The 17573-nt window shown below is 41.7% G+C and overlaps 1 protein-coding gene across 1 annotated transcript in view; it reads right to left on the reverse strand.

Moving 5' to 3' along the window:
• LOC118374521 (cadherin-6-like) overlaps positions 1 to 17573 on the reverse strand; it is a 90659-nt gene that overhangs the window by 20088 nt on the left and 52998 nt on the right. Inside the window, exon 3 of the mRNA XM_052506612.1 lies at positions 784 to 1078. Coding sequence (XP_052362572.1) covers positions 784 to 1078 — 295 coding nt within the window. The remainder of the gene's footprint in view (positions 1 to 783; positions 1079 to 17573) is intronic.

The following is a 17573-nucleotide window of genomic DNA, read 5'->3' on the forward strand; positions in this document are numbered from 1 at the left end:
AAGACTACCTAATATCTGAACTGCATGATTAATCGTCTTGAATTCCAACTACATTATTGACATACGCCAGTCAAAAACTGAGTTTTTAATGTGTTGCAATTGATAACTGGACAGAGTATTCATAAGATTAGCTCAAGTATATAATATAATCAGCATCATTGGGCCGCTTCACTTAGTTTGTTTGGCTGTAATAAAACAGTTAATGGCCTGTAATCATTCGCATTTAACGACTCAATTTATTCACCCCAAATGGCAACCTATTCCCTATGAGCCCTGCTCAAATGTAGTGCACTGCATAGGGAATAGGGTGCTATTTGGGATGTGGACAATCTTTCCTCTCATTATTATGATTGATAAAGCCCTCATTGATCCAACAGGATAGGAATTTGTTTGTAACAACTTTAGCCTGTCTCACACATAAGCCTTCTAATCCTGCAATCCATTGCAGATACAAGTATGGCATATAGTATTACCACTGACTGCATGAGATCCCCCTCTTTTATAATGATGTCCAGGCTATCAGCTTAACTGTGGAACTGTTTAACAATGGTCGGTCAGGCTATGAGTTACAGTTACACACAGGGCAAAACTGGATGACATGGTTATGACTTGACAAGCAGAAACATTTCAACCACTTCTGCCCTGGTAGGTGTCTGTGGTAAGGAGTGAGTGAGATGGGATGTAGGGCTGTTCTCTGTAGCCTATTTCTGTCATACGTACCAAGAGGTTACATATCTGGTATGTGTGTGAATTAAGGGTCAGGGTGTGGGTGTTCATACGCACCCAGTGGGGACATCTCGGGTACCTCTGTGAAGTAAGGGTTCTTGGTAAACTTGGGCTCATTGTCGTTAATGTCATGAATCTTGATGATAAACTCTGACTCTCCCTCTAGAGAGGTGTTAGTGATTCTGTTGACAGCCTTGGCCCGGAGCGTGTAGTAGGCCTTCTCCTCCCGGTCCAATCTCTTAGTGGCATGGATATCCCCAGAGTTCTCATCGATGATGAACAGACTACCGGCTCCATCACCGGTCAGGACGTATCGTATGCTACCGTCACCCCGGTCCCCGTCTGAGTGGAGCTGTAAGAGTAATGAGAAACAAAGGGGGCGGAGTCAGTTCACAATGGCACTCAATCTCAATACGAAGGATTTGCAGTGAATGTGCACATTTCAATTATTGGACTCCTCTTGGGACAAAGGAACTTCAATAGTCTATGCCACTCTGTGCTCGCGACTGATTGCAAATGATCTGAAGACAAATAATCTAACTGTGACATAAAGATACCCTGACCATTTACATATTTTTTCTAAAATGACTCTTTAGATGTTTGATTTAAGACATTTGTGTTGTCCCCAAATTCCTATGCCATTTGTAGAAATAATTATAGTTTCATAGAAATGTAATCAGGTTGAGTGTGACCAGTGTGTCCTATGTCTGTTCTTACTAACTCTGAGGAGATCAGATTTCTCTAAAATGCTGTAGAAATATGACATGATATTTTCACTTCTTCTTTTCTTCAATCATTTCCTCTCCTATCAATCTCCTCTCTAGTCCACTATTTGCTCGCTCTCCTGATGTGGCCTGTTTCTGTCTGCATGAACAACAGCTTAGCTTGCTCTGACATTTTAATTCAGCCACAAAATCTCCTCAACATATTCATGTCTGGGAACTCATCAAAATCTTGTCTGCGTCCTGAATTGCACTGTATTCCCTATACAGTGCACTTCCAGGGCCCATAGATATCTGGTCAAGGGTATAGCCAATAGTGTACTACTTGGGACACAACACTTGTCCTACCTCTCTTTCCTCCTGCTGTTCCCCCCTCCTTTATTATTTATATTTTAGTGCATTCAGAAAGTAATCAGACCCCCTGACTTTTTCCACATTTTGTTACATTACAGCCTTATTCTAAAACGGATTCCATTTTTCTACTGAATCTACTGACATATCACATTTACATAAGCATGCAGAGCCTTTACTCAGTACTTTGTTGAAGAACCTTTGGCAGCGATTGCAGCCTCAAGTGTTCTTGGGTATGACGCTACAAGCTTGGCACATATGTATTTGGGGAGTTTATTCCATTCTTCTTTGCAGATCCTCTCAAGCTCTGTCAGGTTAGACGGGGTTGTTACTGTACAGCTATTTTCTGGTCTCTCCAGAGATGTTCGATCGGCTTTAAGTCTGGCTGGGCCACTCAAGGACATTCAGAGACTTGTCCCGAAGTCACTCCTGTGATGTCTTGGCTGTGTGCTTAGGGTCGATGTGTCTGTTGGAAAGTGAACCTTTGCCCCAGTCTGAGGTCCTGAGTGCTCTGGAGCAGGTTATCATCAAGCATCTCTCTGTACTTTGCTCTCTGTACTTTGCTCCGTTCATCTTTCCCTTGATCCTGACTAGTCTCCCAGTCCCTGATGCTGAAAAACATTCCTACAGCATGATGCTGCCAACACCATTCTTCACCGTAGTAAAGTTGCCAGGTTTCCTCCAGACATGATGCTTGGCATTCAGGCCAAATAATTAAATATTGGTTTCATTACACCAGAGAATCTGTTTTCTGAGGGTCTGAGAGTCCCGTTAATGCGAGTGTATTTGTATTTCATAGTGTTCAGTTTATGTTTTAAAATAAACAATATGGACACTTAACACACTGCATTTTGGTCCTCCGATCCTTCTCGCTTCTCCTCCTCCTCAGAAGAGGACGAGATCCCTTACAGCTATAAGAATATGTTGAAGGCTAGCTGTATTGGGTGCAGATGACTGATATGCTCATTTTTGTGTCCGTCTCTACACCTATACAGATGAGGAGGCATACAAAGGATTGCCAATTGGTATTGGTTTGTTATGCAGATCACATGTACCTCTTCAATGAAAACCCCATAGGCTTCTACATTATGGACAAGGTATGTGTATGAACACCATTATAAAAAAACTTTTCCCCCCCATTCACATTTACAAAAAAAAACAAGGTATGAATACTGTTGTGTGCATGTTTGTTAAACATCTGTATAATTACTATTTATTGGATTCACAGACCCTCCCTACACCTCTGATGAATATAACAGGAAACCTGTTCGATCCCCGTGCACTGCAAAATCATTGCTATGGATTTGGAGAACATCAACATTAACATACCAGAGGATATACCAGTTGGACTTGGGGCTCTGCTGGGAGTTTACCTCATATTTAGATTTTTTTCCCTTGCTTTGACACTGAAAATCATAAACACTGACATTTACAATATTATGTTATTGTTAGCCTTGTTATTATTGATAATAAAAAAAATAATAGGGGAGGGGGGTAGTTAAAAAATTAACCCCAAAACGTTCTTCAAAGGTTCTTTGAGGATCCTTTAAAAGGGGTTCTTTGAAAAACTTAATTTTATTTTACCTTTATTTAACCAGGCAAGTCAGTTAAGAACATATTCTTATTTTCAATGACGGCCTGGGAACAGTGGGTTAATTGTCTGTTCAGGGTCAGAACGACAGATTTGTACCTTGTCAGCTCGGGGGTTTGAACTCAACCTTCCGGTTTTTAGTCCAACACTCTAACCACAAGGCTAGAGCGTTGGACTAGGAATTTATAGGGGTTCTTCTACAGTTTCAATTTGAAGAACCCCTAAAGGATACTCCAGGAACCTCTTATTTTTAGAGTGTAGTCTCTATTATGCGCCTCAATTATCTCAGCCAATCATGGACCCTTCCTTTCTTCCTACATAGCTCATTTATTCATATTTACGGGCCCCAGACCAGCTTGTAATTAAGGCATATGAAAGTTCTCATGTTAAAGAACACAATATTTTTTTTCAAAAAGCCCTACTTTGAAGTAGGAAATAGCATCAAAAGCCTACGATCCTGAATCTGGTCACATAATGTGGTGTGTGACTTGCTAGCTTCTGGTGTTGGACAGATGGAGTATGTTAGATTGTGCAGTCAGTAAATTCAATCAGGTGGATGAGCACTGCAACAGTATGAATGGGTCCCAAATTGCACCCTATTCCCTATGCAGTGCACTACTTTTGACCAGAGCCTTATGGGTCTGTGGGCCCTGGTCGAAAGTAATGCACTCCATAAGAAATAGGGCACCATTTGGGACGAAGACAGTATGCACCCTACTCCTAACTCCCCCTCTCTCTAAAATATGAATGGCTTTTTATTTCAGGTGCTGGAAGGCTTTATATAACTAATTCATTGTGTCCTGTGTGAAAACAAAGCTGTGGAAGCAAAATGGCTGCCTTTTAAGTTTAGTATCTTTAACATTTCTGTGTTTGTTGTAAATACTGAAAGATATGATCGTTGTGTTTTCCACCTATCTAACAAAAGTTGGGAGAAGCTAGCTACTGACTGTCTATATTTGTGGTTATGTTGTGCTGACCATGTACCTCCCCTCTGGTGTGGCAGGTAGCTGAGTGGTTAAGCGTGTTGGGCCAGTAACCAGAAGGTTGGTTGGTCAGATCCCTGAGCTGGCAAGGTGAAAAGTCGGTGTTTTTGCCCTTGAGCAAGGCAGTTAACCCCCAACAACAACTTTGTGTACGTTGATTAAGGCAGCCCCCACACCTCTCTGATTCAGAGGAGTTGGATTAAAAGGTAGAAGGCACATTTCAGTTGAATGCATTCAGTTGTGCAACTCTTCTTGATCCTCTCCCAATGAGATACATTTAAGTAATTTAGCAGACACATATCCAGAGCAACTTAAAGGAGCAATTAGAGTTAAGTGCCTTGCTTAAGGTCACATCAACAGATTTTTCACATAGTCCGCTTGGGGATTCAAACCAGCAACCTTTTGATTACGGGCACAACACTCTTAACCGCTAGGCTACCTGCCACCGATAGACAGACAGTGTGACATATTCCGTCCAATTTTGTTTGTATGGACAGAGTGAGCGCTCGGGGTCTGCTCTTTTGGTTTTGAGGGGTTCGGCATCATTCCTTCATTCCCCTGAAGGATATTACACAGCCAGCTCAGTGTATCGAACCCCTGCTCTCCTCTCCTGCTTACTACACTAAGGTTTGTGATCCCTCCGTCTCCCTCCTCTTCTAGTCACCCACCCTACCCCTTTCTATGGTAGAAGTGAATTTACAGCCGCCCACCCGGGTCCCAGCTACTCAAATTAGGAGAAAAACCTCTCCCGAAAATCAATCTGTCAGCCAGACGTGGATCCACAATGGCTCCTGATACATTTATCTTGAAAATTCAATAAAAGACTCACCAGGGGGAAGAAAGCATTGATCATGGCCACCAGGATACCGCCACACATTGATGCAGAGCCCTTTCTCCTCCGTCCGCCATGATATCAAATCATAATGAAATAAAGCAAAGGAGGAATATGTCCTAAATGGCACCCTATTACCTATTTAGTGAACTTCTTTAGTGTGTAATTTGGGAAGCACACAAGGAAGATGCTCCAGTACTAGTGCTACAGGAGAGCTTTGGTATTTTGTGGAGCGAGTTTCTGTTCTGTAGGTCACCCATACTCTATTAGATTAAGAATTATTCCATTTTATTACACACAATAAAGAGGTCATGAGACAGTAGTTTTGAAAGGCAACATTAACCAACTCCGCAAGATCCATAAATCCTACATTCCTAAAAATAATGATATCACATACGTTTTTACCTTAATTCTTCATATTAGGAGCATGAATATTGTATATGTTTTTATTTTAAATGAATGTATATCATTAGCACAGAAATGGCATGGTGGTCCAGACATATTTAGCTGCCATTTGAGTATCACAGAGCTATAGAGTATACAATATGTATGGTTTTAGACGAGGCCCTTAGGTCAACCAGCCAGTTACCCTTTTAGCCCTACAGTCTACCGCCAAATAGTCTGAGTGTGTCCCAAATGGCACACTATCCCATATGCAGTGGACTTGGGCAAATATGGACTTATAAAATTAATAACATGATTATTTAAATAACATAACAAAGTGGTAACTATTTCATCATTGGGATACACATAGGCACTTGAGGAACTCAACTTGTGTAAGCCTCATTTAAGACATGCTCCAGAATACTGACAACTACTAAGTATTTTTATAAACATTCCAATTTGGGCTGGATGTGTCAACGTGTAGTTCATACATGTGTAACCGATGTGAAATGACTAGCTAGTTAGCGGTGGTGCGCGCAAAAATATCGTTTCAATCGGTGACATCACTCGCTCTGAGACTTGTAGTAGTGGTTCCCCTTGCTCTGCAAAGGCCGTGGCTTTTGTGGTGCAATGGATAACGATGCTTCGTGGGTGTCAGTAGTTGATGTGTGCAGAGGGTCCCTGGTTTGAGCCCGGCGAGGGGACGGGCTAAAGTTATACTGTTACGCATGCATAATCTATGAGTAGAATTACTGTAGTACCTCAGTTAGCGACGAAATCCCTAGTTTGAAAGCGACATCATGCACCCACAGCAGAGCATGAGAGAACAATGACGTGGCGCACATATCTGCACGTACAGGGGTTCCTCCTTTAGAAGATGCGAACTTGCACCGCGGGACTTAGAGGTACCCAGTGTCATGGCTTCATTGCTCTAGATTACCACAAGGGGGAGATAGAGCACTCATTATGCATTTGGGTCCCAATGTTTTTTGTGACCAATCATATCGAGTGGTTCCAATGAAGAACTTTGGCACGAGCCACCCTTGCCTTGTGGCATGCTTCAACAAAGATGGCTGACAAAACATTATGGTGGAACTAGATGTAAGTTGTTATAACGTCATAACGAGTCAAGCAAAACATTGAGAGGAATATGTTAGTTAATGTAAAGACAAACATTTGTGCATATTCTTTTGTCATAAAGTTAATTTACGAAAATCTCTATTTAGCAAGTTGACTAGCTATCATTAGACAGCTAGCTAGTGTTAGGACAATGAATTTGTAATTTGTGTGGTTTAATGTTTTAGGGACTCCTGAGAAAAGCAGCAAACCAGGCTGTCGTCTTGTGAAACAGTGGATGTAAAGAATCTAGCTAGCTAAAGCATTTACTGCAAATTGATGCAGCTCCAGTAACATAGCTAGCTAACTATTTACTTGTTGATTGTGTAGTGGAGGATAAAAATAACTATGCATATGGATGTGTAGCTAGCTACAGTATATAGCCGATCTGTGCATGGACCCTAAAACATTTGGTATGAATATTAGTTTAGAACCTCAGCTATCATAGTTGTATCAACTTCAAGTCTGAATGGCATTAATGAAGCCTATGGATAGAGTAGAATATAATAACTTTATTACGCCAAGGATGCAAGTCCTATATACACATGTTCTGTAGTTATTACCATGCATGAGATTCCAACATTGTAGCCTGTACATTGAATATATTCACTGATCATGTACTCTTCCCTGGCAAATAAAGGTGCGGTCCTTCTGTAGCACAGTTGGTAGAGCATGGCGCTTGTAACGCCAGGGTAGTGGGTTCGATTCACGGGACCACCCATACGTAGAATGTATGCACACATGACTGTAAGTCGCTTTGGATAAAAGCGTCTGCTAAATGGCATATATATTATATTATTATATTATTCTCTGAGACATTATTTTTCAGTCATATCAAACTCCATTATTTGAATGATTCTGTGTCTGCATGTATGTATTACAACTATACACGTCAACAATGTTTACCACTCATGCTCCTGGGACATCAATGATTACACATTGTAACTATGCAATAGACTAGAAACATGATTGATTTGTAATTCACATATACAAAAAAAAACGATGCATATCTAACTCCCTTCATCTGCATTAATCTGAGGACACAGGATATTATTTCAATGAGGTACTTAATTTCAACCAGTGAAGAATGTGAAACGCTTTATTGAAAGAAGTTCATTATCCAGGTGTTACAAATACATAAATGCATTATAATTATGATAATTGTAATATTATAAATACAAGTTGAATCTGTACTTCAATGCATTATAAAACGAGGAAGAAAAACGAGGTGGAGAGAGGTGTAGAAGACAGAATGGGAAAGAGGTAAGAACAGCGAGTAGACAGCATATGATTCATGAATTACAGTGCTACCCTAATATTCTCTAAGTTCATCACAACCAGCCTTGAGCCCCCAGTTGGCCCGAAGGTTATCTTAAGAGTGGGTGAGGTGGCGATGATAGGACTGGCTTCCTCTCACATTACACATACCTGCAGACGAGTGACAAATAGATAGAGAGAGAGCATGATTAAGCCTTGTTTTTTCCCCCATCTTAAATCAGGAGGTGAAATGCAAAACTGACCTTGGATCATTAACTCCGGGACTACTACATCGATGTCTGTATTTCAATGTAAAACATCTCTATAATAATACTTCCTGTTGACCTGACCAAGTGACATCTAACCTATGATCATGCTGTGCCCTCTGTGTCAGCCAGTTCAGATGCAGGAGGGGTTCACCAAAACAGCTGATATAACCTAGAGGATTTAGGGAAAAGGGGAGAGGGGAGGAAGTGAATAAGAGAGACTGTTATTGTGTGTGTGTGTGGTTTCACCTGGTGTCCACACTAATTGGCTACAGAGTACTTTATGCTGAAAAACAGACACATGAGGACAAACAAAGAAGATAATGTCAATAGAAGATACAGTATGTGATGCAGACAAATCGGAGTGTGCGGAAACATGTACATATAGAGGGCTATGTGTCTCACCACTTGGTTATTGAAAGGCTAACCCCCAGGGAAAATTATAGTTCAGTGAAAATGGCGTGTAAATCTGAAAATTAGCAGCTGACATCGTAAGTTTTTTTTTATTAATGCATGTGAGACAGGTTCCATGTACCACAAGACAGGCAGAGACGGAGAAAAAGAAAACATAACAGTTTAATTACCTCTGGTAATGGACACTTTTGCCAGCAATAAAGCTTCCACGGCCTGTTCCTCAGACAGTGAACACCTGTCAATATCTACATTTTCGACCCCTTGGTCAGCTCGCTCTCTGAAAGTAAAGAAAATAGCATATTTTTTATAGATATGAAAACAATAACTGAGATATGACCGTTCAATCTAAAGCAGCAGATTTTTAGGATATACAGCCCAGTGCTGCTTACCTGAGATGTCATCTTCGTAGGTGTCCGCTTTGACTTCCTTTGTGTTGGAAAAAAGTTGCTTTCAGAAAAATTATTTATGATTGAAAATTAAAAAAAGGTTTTGCTCTCGACAAAAAGACAAATGTACCTCCATAGCATATAAAAATATCTGTGAATAACCACACCTTCATACAAACGCGCTACTGTATGCAGAATTCTTAACGCACAACCGAAGATGCTGCCATATCCTGCCAGCACTTCCACAAGCGAGCCACTCAGGAGCAGAATGATGATGCGTGGAAGAGGGAAAGGAATGAGATGGGAACAGCAATTTGTTGCAAGTTGGGGAGGGGTGCTAATAGCTGAACAATAGACTATTCAACCTTTTCTTAATACACTAATAGCTGAGCTAAGTGTGACCCCCCTCCTATCACAGAACAGATTTGCCCTAACAACTAAGGGGTAGCTTACTACTCAATGTAATAAGGTAATGACTTTTCAAATAAGTTACCTTACACGTTATGTTGGCTGACAATTTGTTAGCTACGCTGTCCTTACGAACCACATAGCATATGATAGCAGTATGTACCGGTATGTTAGCTAGCTACCTAACGTTAGTAGTTATACATCAAACTTGCCAGTATATTACCTATAGGCTATCTAACTACCCAACGTTTATTGACTTGATTATTCTCGTCATTCTTAGCTTAGCTAAATGGTATAGTCGTTGTACTTTCTCAATGGACATTTGGGTGCTTTCATAAATTCGCCCTGGCTGTCTATAGCCTGGACAATATAACTCGTCAAAAGTCACCCAAGGCTGAAAGACTGGAACACTAGCGCGAGCCCATGAATGGAATTGAACGTTCGCAGAGCCTGTTTTGACTGGAGTGATGCTTAGAATTCCATAAAAAATGTATCTCTTTTATTTCACCACTACAATCTGTTTGTTGGACAAAAACAACTTGCGTAGAAAGTGGTTATGTCTGCGTAATGAAAAAGTAGGGGGGAAAAAAAGAAAAAAAAAAGCTCGCTGCCCAGACTTACATAATTACAAAGAGGAGATTCTTCTGTTTAAAATGGTGCCTGTGTAACAGTTTTGCCTCCGTCCCTCTCCTCGCCCCTAACTAGGCTTGAACCAGGGACCCTCTGCACACATAGATAACAGTCCCCCTCGAAGCATTGTTTCCCGTCGCTCCACAAAAGCAGCAGCCCTTGCAGAGCAAGGCGGACAATTACTTCAAGGTCTCAGAGAGAGTGACATCACCGATTGAAACGCTATTAGCGCGCACCCCGCTAACTAGCTATCGGTTACAACTGATTTTTAAAAAATCTAAATATACACATTGTGAGATATTTGGCAAAATAGACAGACATGCGTATATTTCCCCCATAGGAAACAATGGGAAGACCGCAGAGTTCTAATATTATTTTTGTTGTTTACATTTTAACTAAAAAAACAACGTGAGCAGGCATTGTGATGTTGAACAATGAGCTGGGAATAGAATGTTCGGAAGGTGAGTTGGTGCCACAGTGCTCAATAGAACTAATAGGAGCTGGCAGGGTGAAAAATGCACTAAAATGGCCGGTGTCAGCAAACGTCAGATAAAAAGCACAATTCAATTGTTTCCAGCAGCACATTTAGCAGCACATTTACAGTCACCAACACTCTGGTTAACATGAAAACGGACTTACCAGCTCTGCTTGGGCAAGTAAAATGGTCAGAGTGGTGTCTTTTGTGTCTGGAAGTAGCTAACCAACGTTAGCTTGGGTGCTTGACTGCCGTTGTAAGCCCAGAGAGCTTAAATCAACCCTACTCCTCGGCCCGAACGTCCAGTGTGCTCTACGAGAACGAAACGTTTTGAATTGACAGTCGGACCCTTTCTCTGAATGGAAACACCATAATATTAATCAAATGAATTAAGCCAAATTTCTTAAAATCGATCCCATATACTATGTTATTACAATACGGAATACGATCAAATGCTTCTCAAAGATGCCCTCTGGTGGTCAAACTAGCAATAACTTGCAGTAACAGAATAAATGGCTGAGAATTAAATGACATGCCACAGAATGCTGCAACAGCATGCAGCTTTTATAGGAGGAACCACTGTATATGATGTAGTACGCAATTTTCGTGTACCACTTTTGGCTTGTGAGCGCTACAGAACTATACAAACTAACGGAGAATCTCTTTAAATACAAAAGTGTCAGTGATCTACCTTAACACTTGTTAACAATACAAGAGAACATTTTTGCTCTCCTAGATGGCGTAGCAGTAGGATGTGTGTGTTTGTCTTATCCCGTGTAAATAGCCGGTCTTTTTCATATACATCTTAATCTCACTTTCTATCTACCAACTAAACATACTTTCCTGCAACCCTCCTCGCCCAATGTGGTACAGAACTGCTATTTCTATTCCTTATATCTGGAACTTCCATCAGGCTCTAGCCAGCTAACTAGCTACTAATCTTTGTTAGCCACGGGTAGCGGTCTTCAAATTTTTCTCGGTCACCTGCCAGCCTGGACCATTTATTGTCGACACGGAGCCCCGCTGATCCATCACGACTGGACTACCGACGTGATCGCCCAATGTGGTCTTAACAGGCTATTCTGATACGATGCAGCCGAAGAACCATCTACTTAGCCCCGGCCCGCTAGATTTTCTGAACGCTGTGTCCCCTGCTCGCCTAGTGTAGTAGTGACTACCGAATGGCATCCTGACTCACCTATTGCTACTCTTTTGACCCTATGATCACTCGGCTACACAGCTGATGCTCCCTGGACTGTTTCAATAACAGTCCAGGGAGCATCATTTTGTTTACCTGTCGGCGCCAGCCTCGAACTAAGGTCCTGTGTATACCTAATTGACCCTCTCTGCCCATTCATCGCCTTGTCTACTGCAGTCTTCGCTAGTTCTTATTGTTTTATTTCACTGTAGAGCCCTCAGTACCGCTCAAAATGCCTCAGATAGCTCTTTTAACCCACCCCACACACATGCGGAGACCTCACCAGGCTTAACTAGTGCTTCCAGAGAACAAAACCTCTCATCGTCACTCAACGCCTAGGTTTACCTCCACTAAACTCACAACCTACCATAGTCAGTAAATTATGCTCTGAATCTATTTTACCATGCCCAGAAATCTGCTCCTCTTATTCTTTGTCCCCGACCGGTTCTTATAGCCTTTAACCGTACCCGGATCCTACTCATCTATTCCTCTGGTGATCAGTAAAGCACTGCCTTATCTCAGGTCACTGGTCGTCGTAGTAGGACCCACCCGTAGCATGTGCTCCAGCATGTATATTTCACTGGTCATCCCCAAAGCCAACTCCTCCTTTGGCCGCCTTTCTTTCCAGTTCTCTGTTGCCAATGACTGGAACGAATTGCAAAAATCATTGAAGTTGGAGACTTATTTCTCCCTCACTAACTTTAAGCATCAGCTGTCAGAGCAGCTTACCGATCATTGCACCTGTACACAGCCCATCTGTAAATAGCCCACCCAACTACCACACCCCCATATAGTTCCCCCCCAGTGTTTAATTACTAAATTGCAATTATTTTGCCACTATGGCCTATTTATTGCCTTACCTCTCTAAAATCGTACTACATTTGCACACACTGTATATAGGTGTTCTATTGTGTTATTGACTGTACGATTGTTTATCCCAAGTGTAACTCTGTGTTGTGTCGCACTGCTTTGCTTTATCTTGGCCAGGTCGCAGTTGTAAATGAGAACTTGTTCTCAACTGGCCTACCTAGTTAAATAAAGGTGAAATATTTTTTCTTATAATAAAAAAAACAGAATGACATTTACTCTCATTGGTGTCCAAAAATAACTATCTGAAAGCAACGCCAACTGGCTGGGTCAGAAATAGCCCAACGTGTGTTCTGTCCTCTATTTACCCAATTCTGGGGTGTTTTTAACCCAGCATGTTTTTAGAGTGTACTGTTGATATTTAAACCAGGTAGCTTGCTACACTCACCCGACAAGTCAACGCATCTCATGTCTGGATACTGGTCACTTAATCTCCGTACATGGCAGACTGGGAGACCTTACGAGCTCTGTAAAAGGCAGATAAACAGGTGCAACCAAACAATGGACTGGGTCGGGATGGACACACCTACTGTCACGTCCATCTTACCAAGGAGAACAAGGTGCAGCGTGGTATACATACATTCATCTTTATTAATTTAGAACGAAACACTGAACAATATAACAAAACGAACTGTGCCGCTAATATGAATAGTGCAGACAGGCAACCACACATAGACCAAGAACCCACAAACACAAAAGGGAAAATGGCCACCTAAATATAATCCCCAATCAGAGACGACGATAAACAGCTGCCTCTGATTGGGAACCATATCAGGCCACCATAGACATATACAGAGCCTTGCGAAAGTATTCGGCCCCCTTGAACTTTGCGAACTTTTGCCACATTTCAGGCTTCAAACATAAAGATATAAAACTGTATTTTTTTGTGAAGAATCAACAACAAGTGGGACACAATCATGAAGTGGAACGACATTTATTGGATATTTCAAACTTTTTTAACAAATCAAAAACTGAAAAATTGGTAGTGCAAAATTATCCAGCCCCCTTAAGTTAATACTTGCCATGGTACAGGTACAAAAAGTGTTTCTGTCTGTGCCATATTACAAACTCCATCGCCCAGTGGGGGATGGGGGAGCATGAAAAGATGCTGAGAGCAGAGCTAGGCCCCACTTTCTCCACCACCACCACCACCATGGGAGCCTCCAAGACTGGGCTGCTCCCCACAGATTCCCACATAGCTTATATGTGACTCTCAAATGGCACCCTAGTACCTTTGAGGTGCGCTACTTTTGACCAGGGTCCATAGGGCACTGATCAAAAGTAGTGCTGTGTATTATGTAGGGAATAATGTGCCATTTGGAACACGTTTCAGGAAGGCGCTGACTGACACACAGCTAGATTGACTTGGGAATGCCGAGTAGGAACCAGCCTAGCCTGATGCATTATGTGTCACGTTCTGACCTTTATTTCCTTTGTTTTGTATTTATTTAGTATGGTCAGGGCGTGAGTTGGGTGGGCAGTCTATGTTTGTTTTTCTATGTTTTGGGGTATTTCTATGTTACGGCCTAGTATGGTTCATTAGTTGTCTCTGATTGAGAATCATACTTAGGTAGCCTGGGTTGCACTGTTTGTTTGTGGGTGATCGTCTATGTTGATGGCTTGTTTCAGCGCAGCTCGCATTAGCTTCACGGTTGTTATTTTGTTTACTGTTTTTGTATAGTGTTTCAGTGTTCAGTTCTTTCTTTAATTAAAAATTCAACATGAACACATATCACGCTGCATTTTGGTCCTCCGATCCTTCTCGCCTCTCCTCTCCAGATGAAGAGGACGACCGTGACATTATGTCTCTGTTCACTTGCTTTATTTCATTAAATGTTCCCCGATTTCCAGCCCATTACTGTGGGGTAAACAGGGCCAGGCAGTGAAAATAGATAGAATATAACTGCTTGCTTGGGAGGCGCGGAGAGACCATACCCACCAGGCCTAGCAAACCATTGGGGCCTATCAGGGTCTGTAAATACTTTATGAGATATGATGATACTCCTCAACCACAGGCCATTAACCATTTTCACTAGGAATGTGCCCTTTGGTAAAGCAGGAAAATAATCAAATAAGCAAACAAACTCTTCCCCAGTGACAGCCCAGGCTCTCTTTAGGCCGATATGTTGCTCGACTGCTAATGAGACTCTGTGTACGGTGATTCTCTTCTCTTCCTCCAGGAAAAACAACCAACCGGCCAATACACACACCAAGACAACAGCCAACGGTTGCATCCCAAATGGCGCCCTATTCCCTATTTAATGCAGTACTTTTCACAAAGACCATTAAGGCTATGGTAAAAAGTAGTGCACTCAGGGGTCTAAAGTGTGACCAATTTGGTCGCATCTGCAACAAAATATTTTGCTGTGCGACCTGGAGTTTTATTTTGGGAGCCCCAGTGTGACTAAAAGAAAATCCAATAAAAGATTCAATGCGGAACTATATTTCACCTCAACACCCTTCTCTACACTGCTCAAACAAAACAGACTGCCTCCCGATGCTACTTGCTTACAATTTCCGGGCCACACACACTAAATCCTGGCCCTTCACTAAAGCAGGTAGCACACAGTTCCTCCACGCTGTTCATTCTCTCAGAATGCTGTCAATTCATGCACTAAACATATTCCTCCAAGACACAAACGATGCTGCTTTCCACGTTGCGTCTAAATATGAATCCACATATATCTCTATTATACTATTAGTTTGTGAATGTTGCTCTCTGCAAAATGTGAGTTAGTTAGTCAAAGGAAGCTGACATGTGCCTAGAAATAATGCTAATGCTAATCGCTATCTAGCTAGCTAAATGTAATTTAGCTAAATTCACTAACTACAGAGAAGCAAACGATAACTCTAATACAGGTTGCTACCAGAGGTGTTGTAGATCATCAAGTTGTTTGTGCAACAGCATGTTCTGAATCAGATAGCCTATTCTAAAATATTTGTCTAAATGCAACATCTATTAAAATGTGATTAGGGTCCCCTGGGAAACACTGACCAACACATTGGTTCCCTACCCTATCATAACACCACTCAACTGGAGATGGAGTGTCCTTGATGTACTACGCATGCTGACATTCAATTGGCACAAGCCTCCTCACAGACTAATATGTCATCAGAGTGCTCAATGAGGAACGAGAGAGAGCTCAGGTTTGTTGTTTTGAAAGTTTCTGAGAAAGTGTTTGTTTACCAGTCTACCTGTTTAATTTGGATCCCGCGACGCTGTTAGCCTCAGTTGCTGGGACCTCTACTATCTGTCCCGGCATACTGCCAACCGCTAAAGTCTGAAGAGCTGCTGCATGGCGATGCTACCTAGAATTCCTTGACAGTTTGAACACAGCCGGTAATGCGGTTAGCCCTCGTAGCTGGGACTGCAGATAGTCCTGAGCTTGTGGCTGTTTGTTGCTGTTTCCTTTATTCCTGCAAGCTGTGGTGGCTGGAATTGTGTGGAGTACCAGCATTAGCCTACATTGCTACCATCATGCTGCCCAAAGTTAAAGAAGGTTGGAGTAATGGAGAGTACAGTGTTTTGCTATCACAGGTGCATGATCTTTTAAAATTAACAAAAATATGTCTACAAGCATTTGTAAAAGCAAAAGGAAAAAAACGTCAAACAGTATTTGGAGAAATTTCTTAGACTCAACAAAAGAATGGACGATCTGACCAGAGGTCCAAGACCGTAATAACAGTTTGCCGTTCTCCCAGGGATAGGTGGATGTCCTGAAATAGACTTGCGGTGAGATGACAACAAATGAAGCTTGTTGACATCAGTACTGTCTGTGAATCATTATTACAGATCACTGGGAAAACAGACTATCGAGAAGGACAATGCTGTGGATAGCATAACAGAGTCTCCACATGATACCTGTAAAGTGTCTGAGGAGAACGTGAGAATTATTGTCACCGAAAGCTACAGATGGATCATAGGAAGGTTGAGGTGGAGCGCGCCCACAGGTCTGGAAAACCTGGTACTGTATATATATATATATACAGTTTGGACACACTCATTCAATGATTTTTCTTTATTTTTACTATTTTCTACAATGTAGAACAATTGTGAAGACATGAGAACTATGGAATAGCACATATGGAATCATGTAGTAACCAAAAAAGTGTAAAACAAATCAAAATATATTTTACATTAAAGATCCTTCAGTGTCGCCACCCTTTGCCTTGATGACAGCTTTGCACACTCTTGCCATTCTCTCAACCAGCTTCATGAGGTAGTCACTTGGAATGCATTTCAATTAACAGGTGTGCCTTGTTAAACGTTCATTTGGGGAATTTCTTTCATTCTTAATGTGTTTGAGCCAATCAGTTATGTTGTGACAAGGTAGGGGTGGTACACAGAAGATAGCCCTATCTGGCAAAAGACCAAGTCCATAATGCAGCAAAACAGCTCAAAGAAGCAAAGAGAAATGACAGTCCATCATTACTTTAAGGTATGAAGGTCAGTCAATGTGGAACATTTTAAGAACTTTGAAAGTTTCTTCAAGTGCAGTCGCAAAAACCATTAGGCGCTATGATGAAACTGGCTCTCATGAGGACCGCCACAGGGAAGGAAGACCCAGAGTTACCTCTGCTGCAGAGGATAAGTTCATTAGAGTTAACAGAACCTCATAAATTGCAGCCCAAATAAACGCTTCACAGAGTTCAAATAACAAACACATCTCAACATCAACTGTTCAGAGGTGACTGCATGAAGCAGGCCTTCATGGTCGAATTGCTGCAAAGAAATCACTACTAAATGACACCAATAAGAAAAAGAGACTTACTTGGGCAAAGAAACGCAAGCAATGGACATTCAATCGGTGGAAATCTGTCTTTTGGTCTGATGATTTGAGATTTTTGGTTCCAACTGCCGTGTCTTTGTGAGATGCAGAGTAGGTGAACGGATGATCTCTGCATGTATGGTTCCCACCGTAAACCATGGAGGAGGAGGTGTGATGGTGTGGGGGTGCTTGCTGGTG

This window comes from Oncorhynchus keta, chromosome 4 (genome assembly GCF_023373465.1).
Source record: "Oncorhynchus keta strain PuntledgeMale-10-30-2019 chromosome 4, Oket_V2, whole genome shotgun sequence".
Taxonomy (NCBI): domain Eukaryota; kingdom Metazoa; phylum Chordata; class Actinopteri; order Salmoniformes; family Salmonidae; genus Oncorhynchus; species Oncorhynchus keta.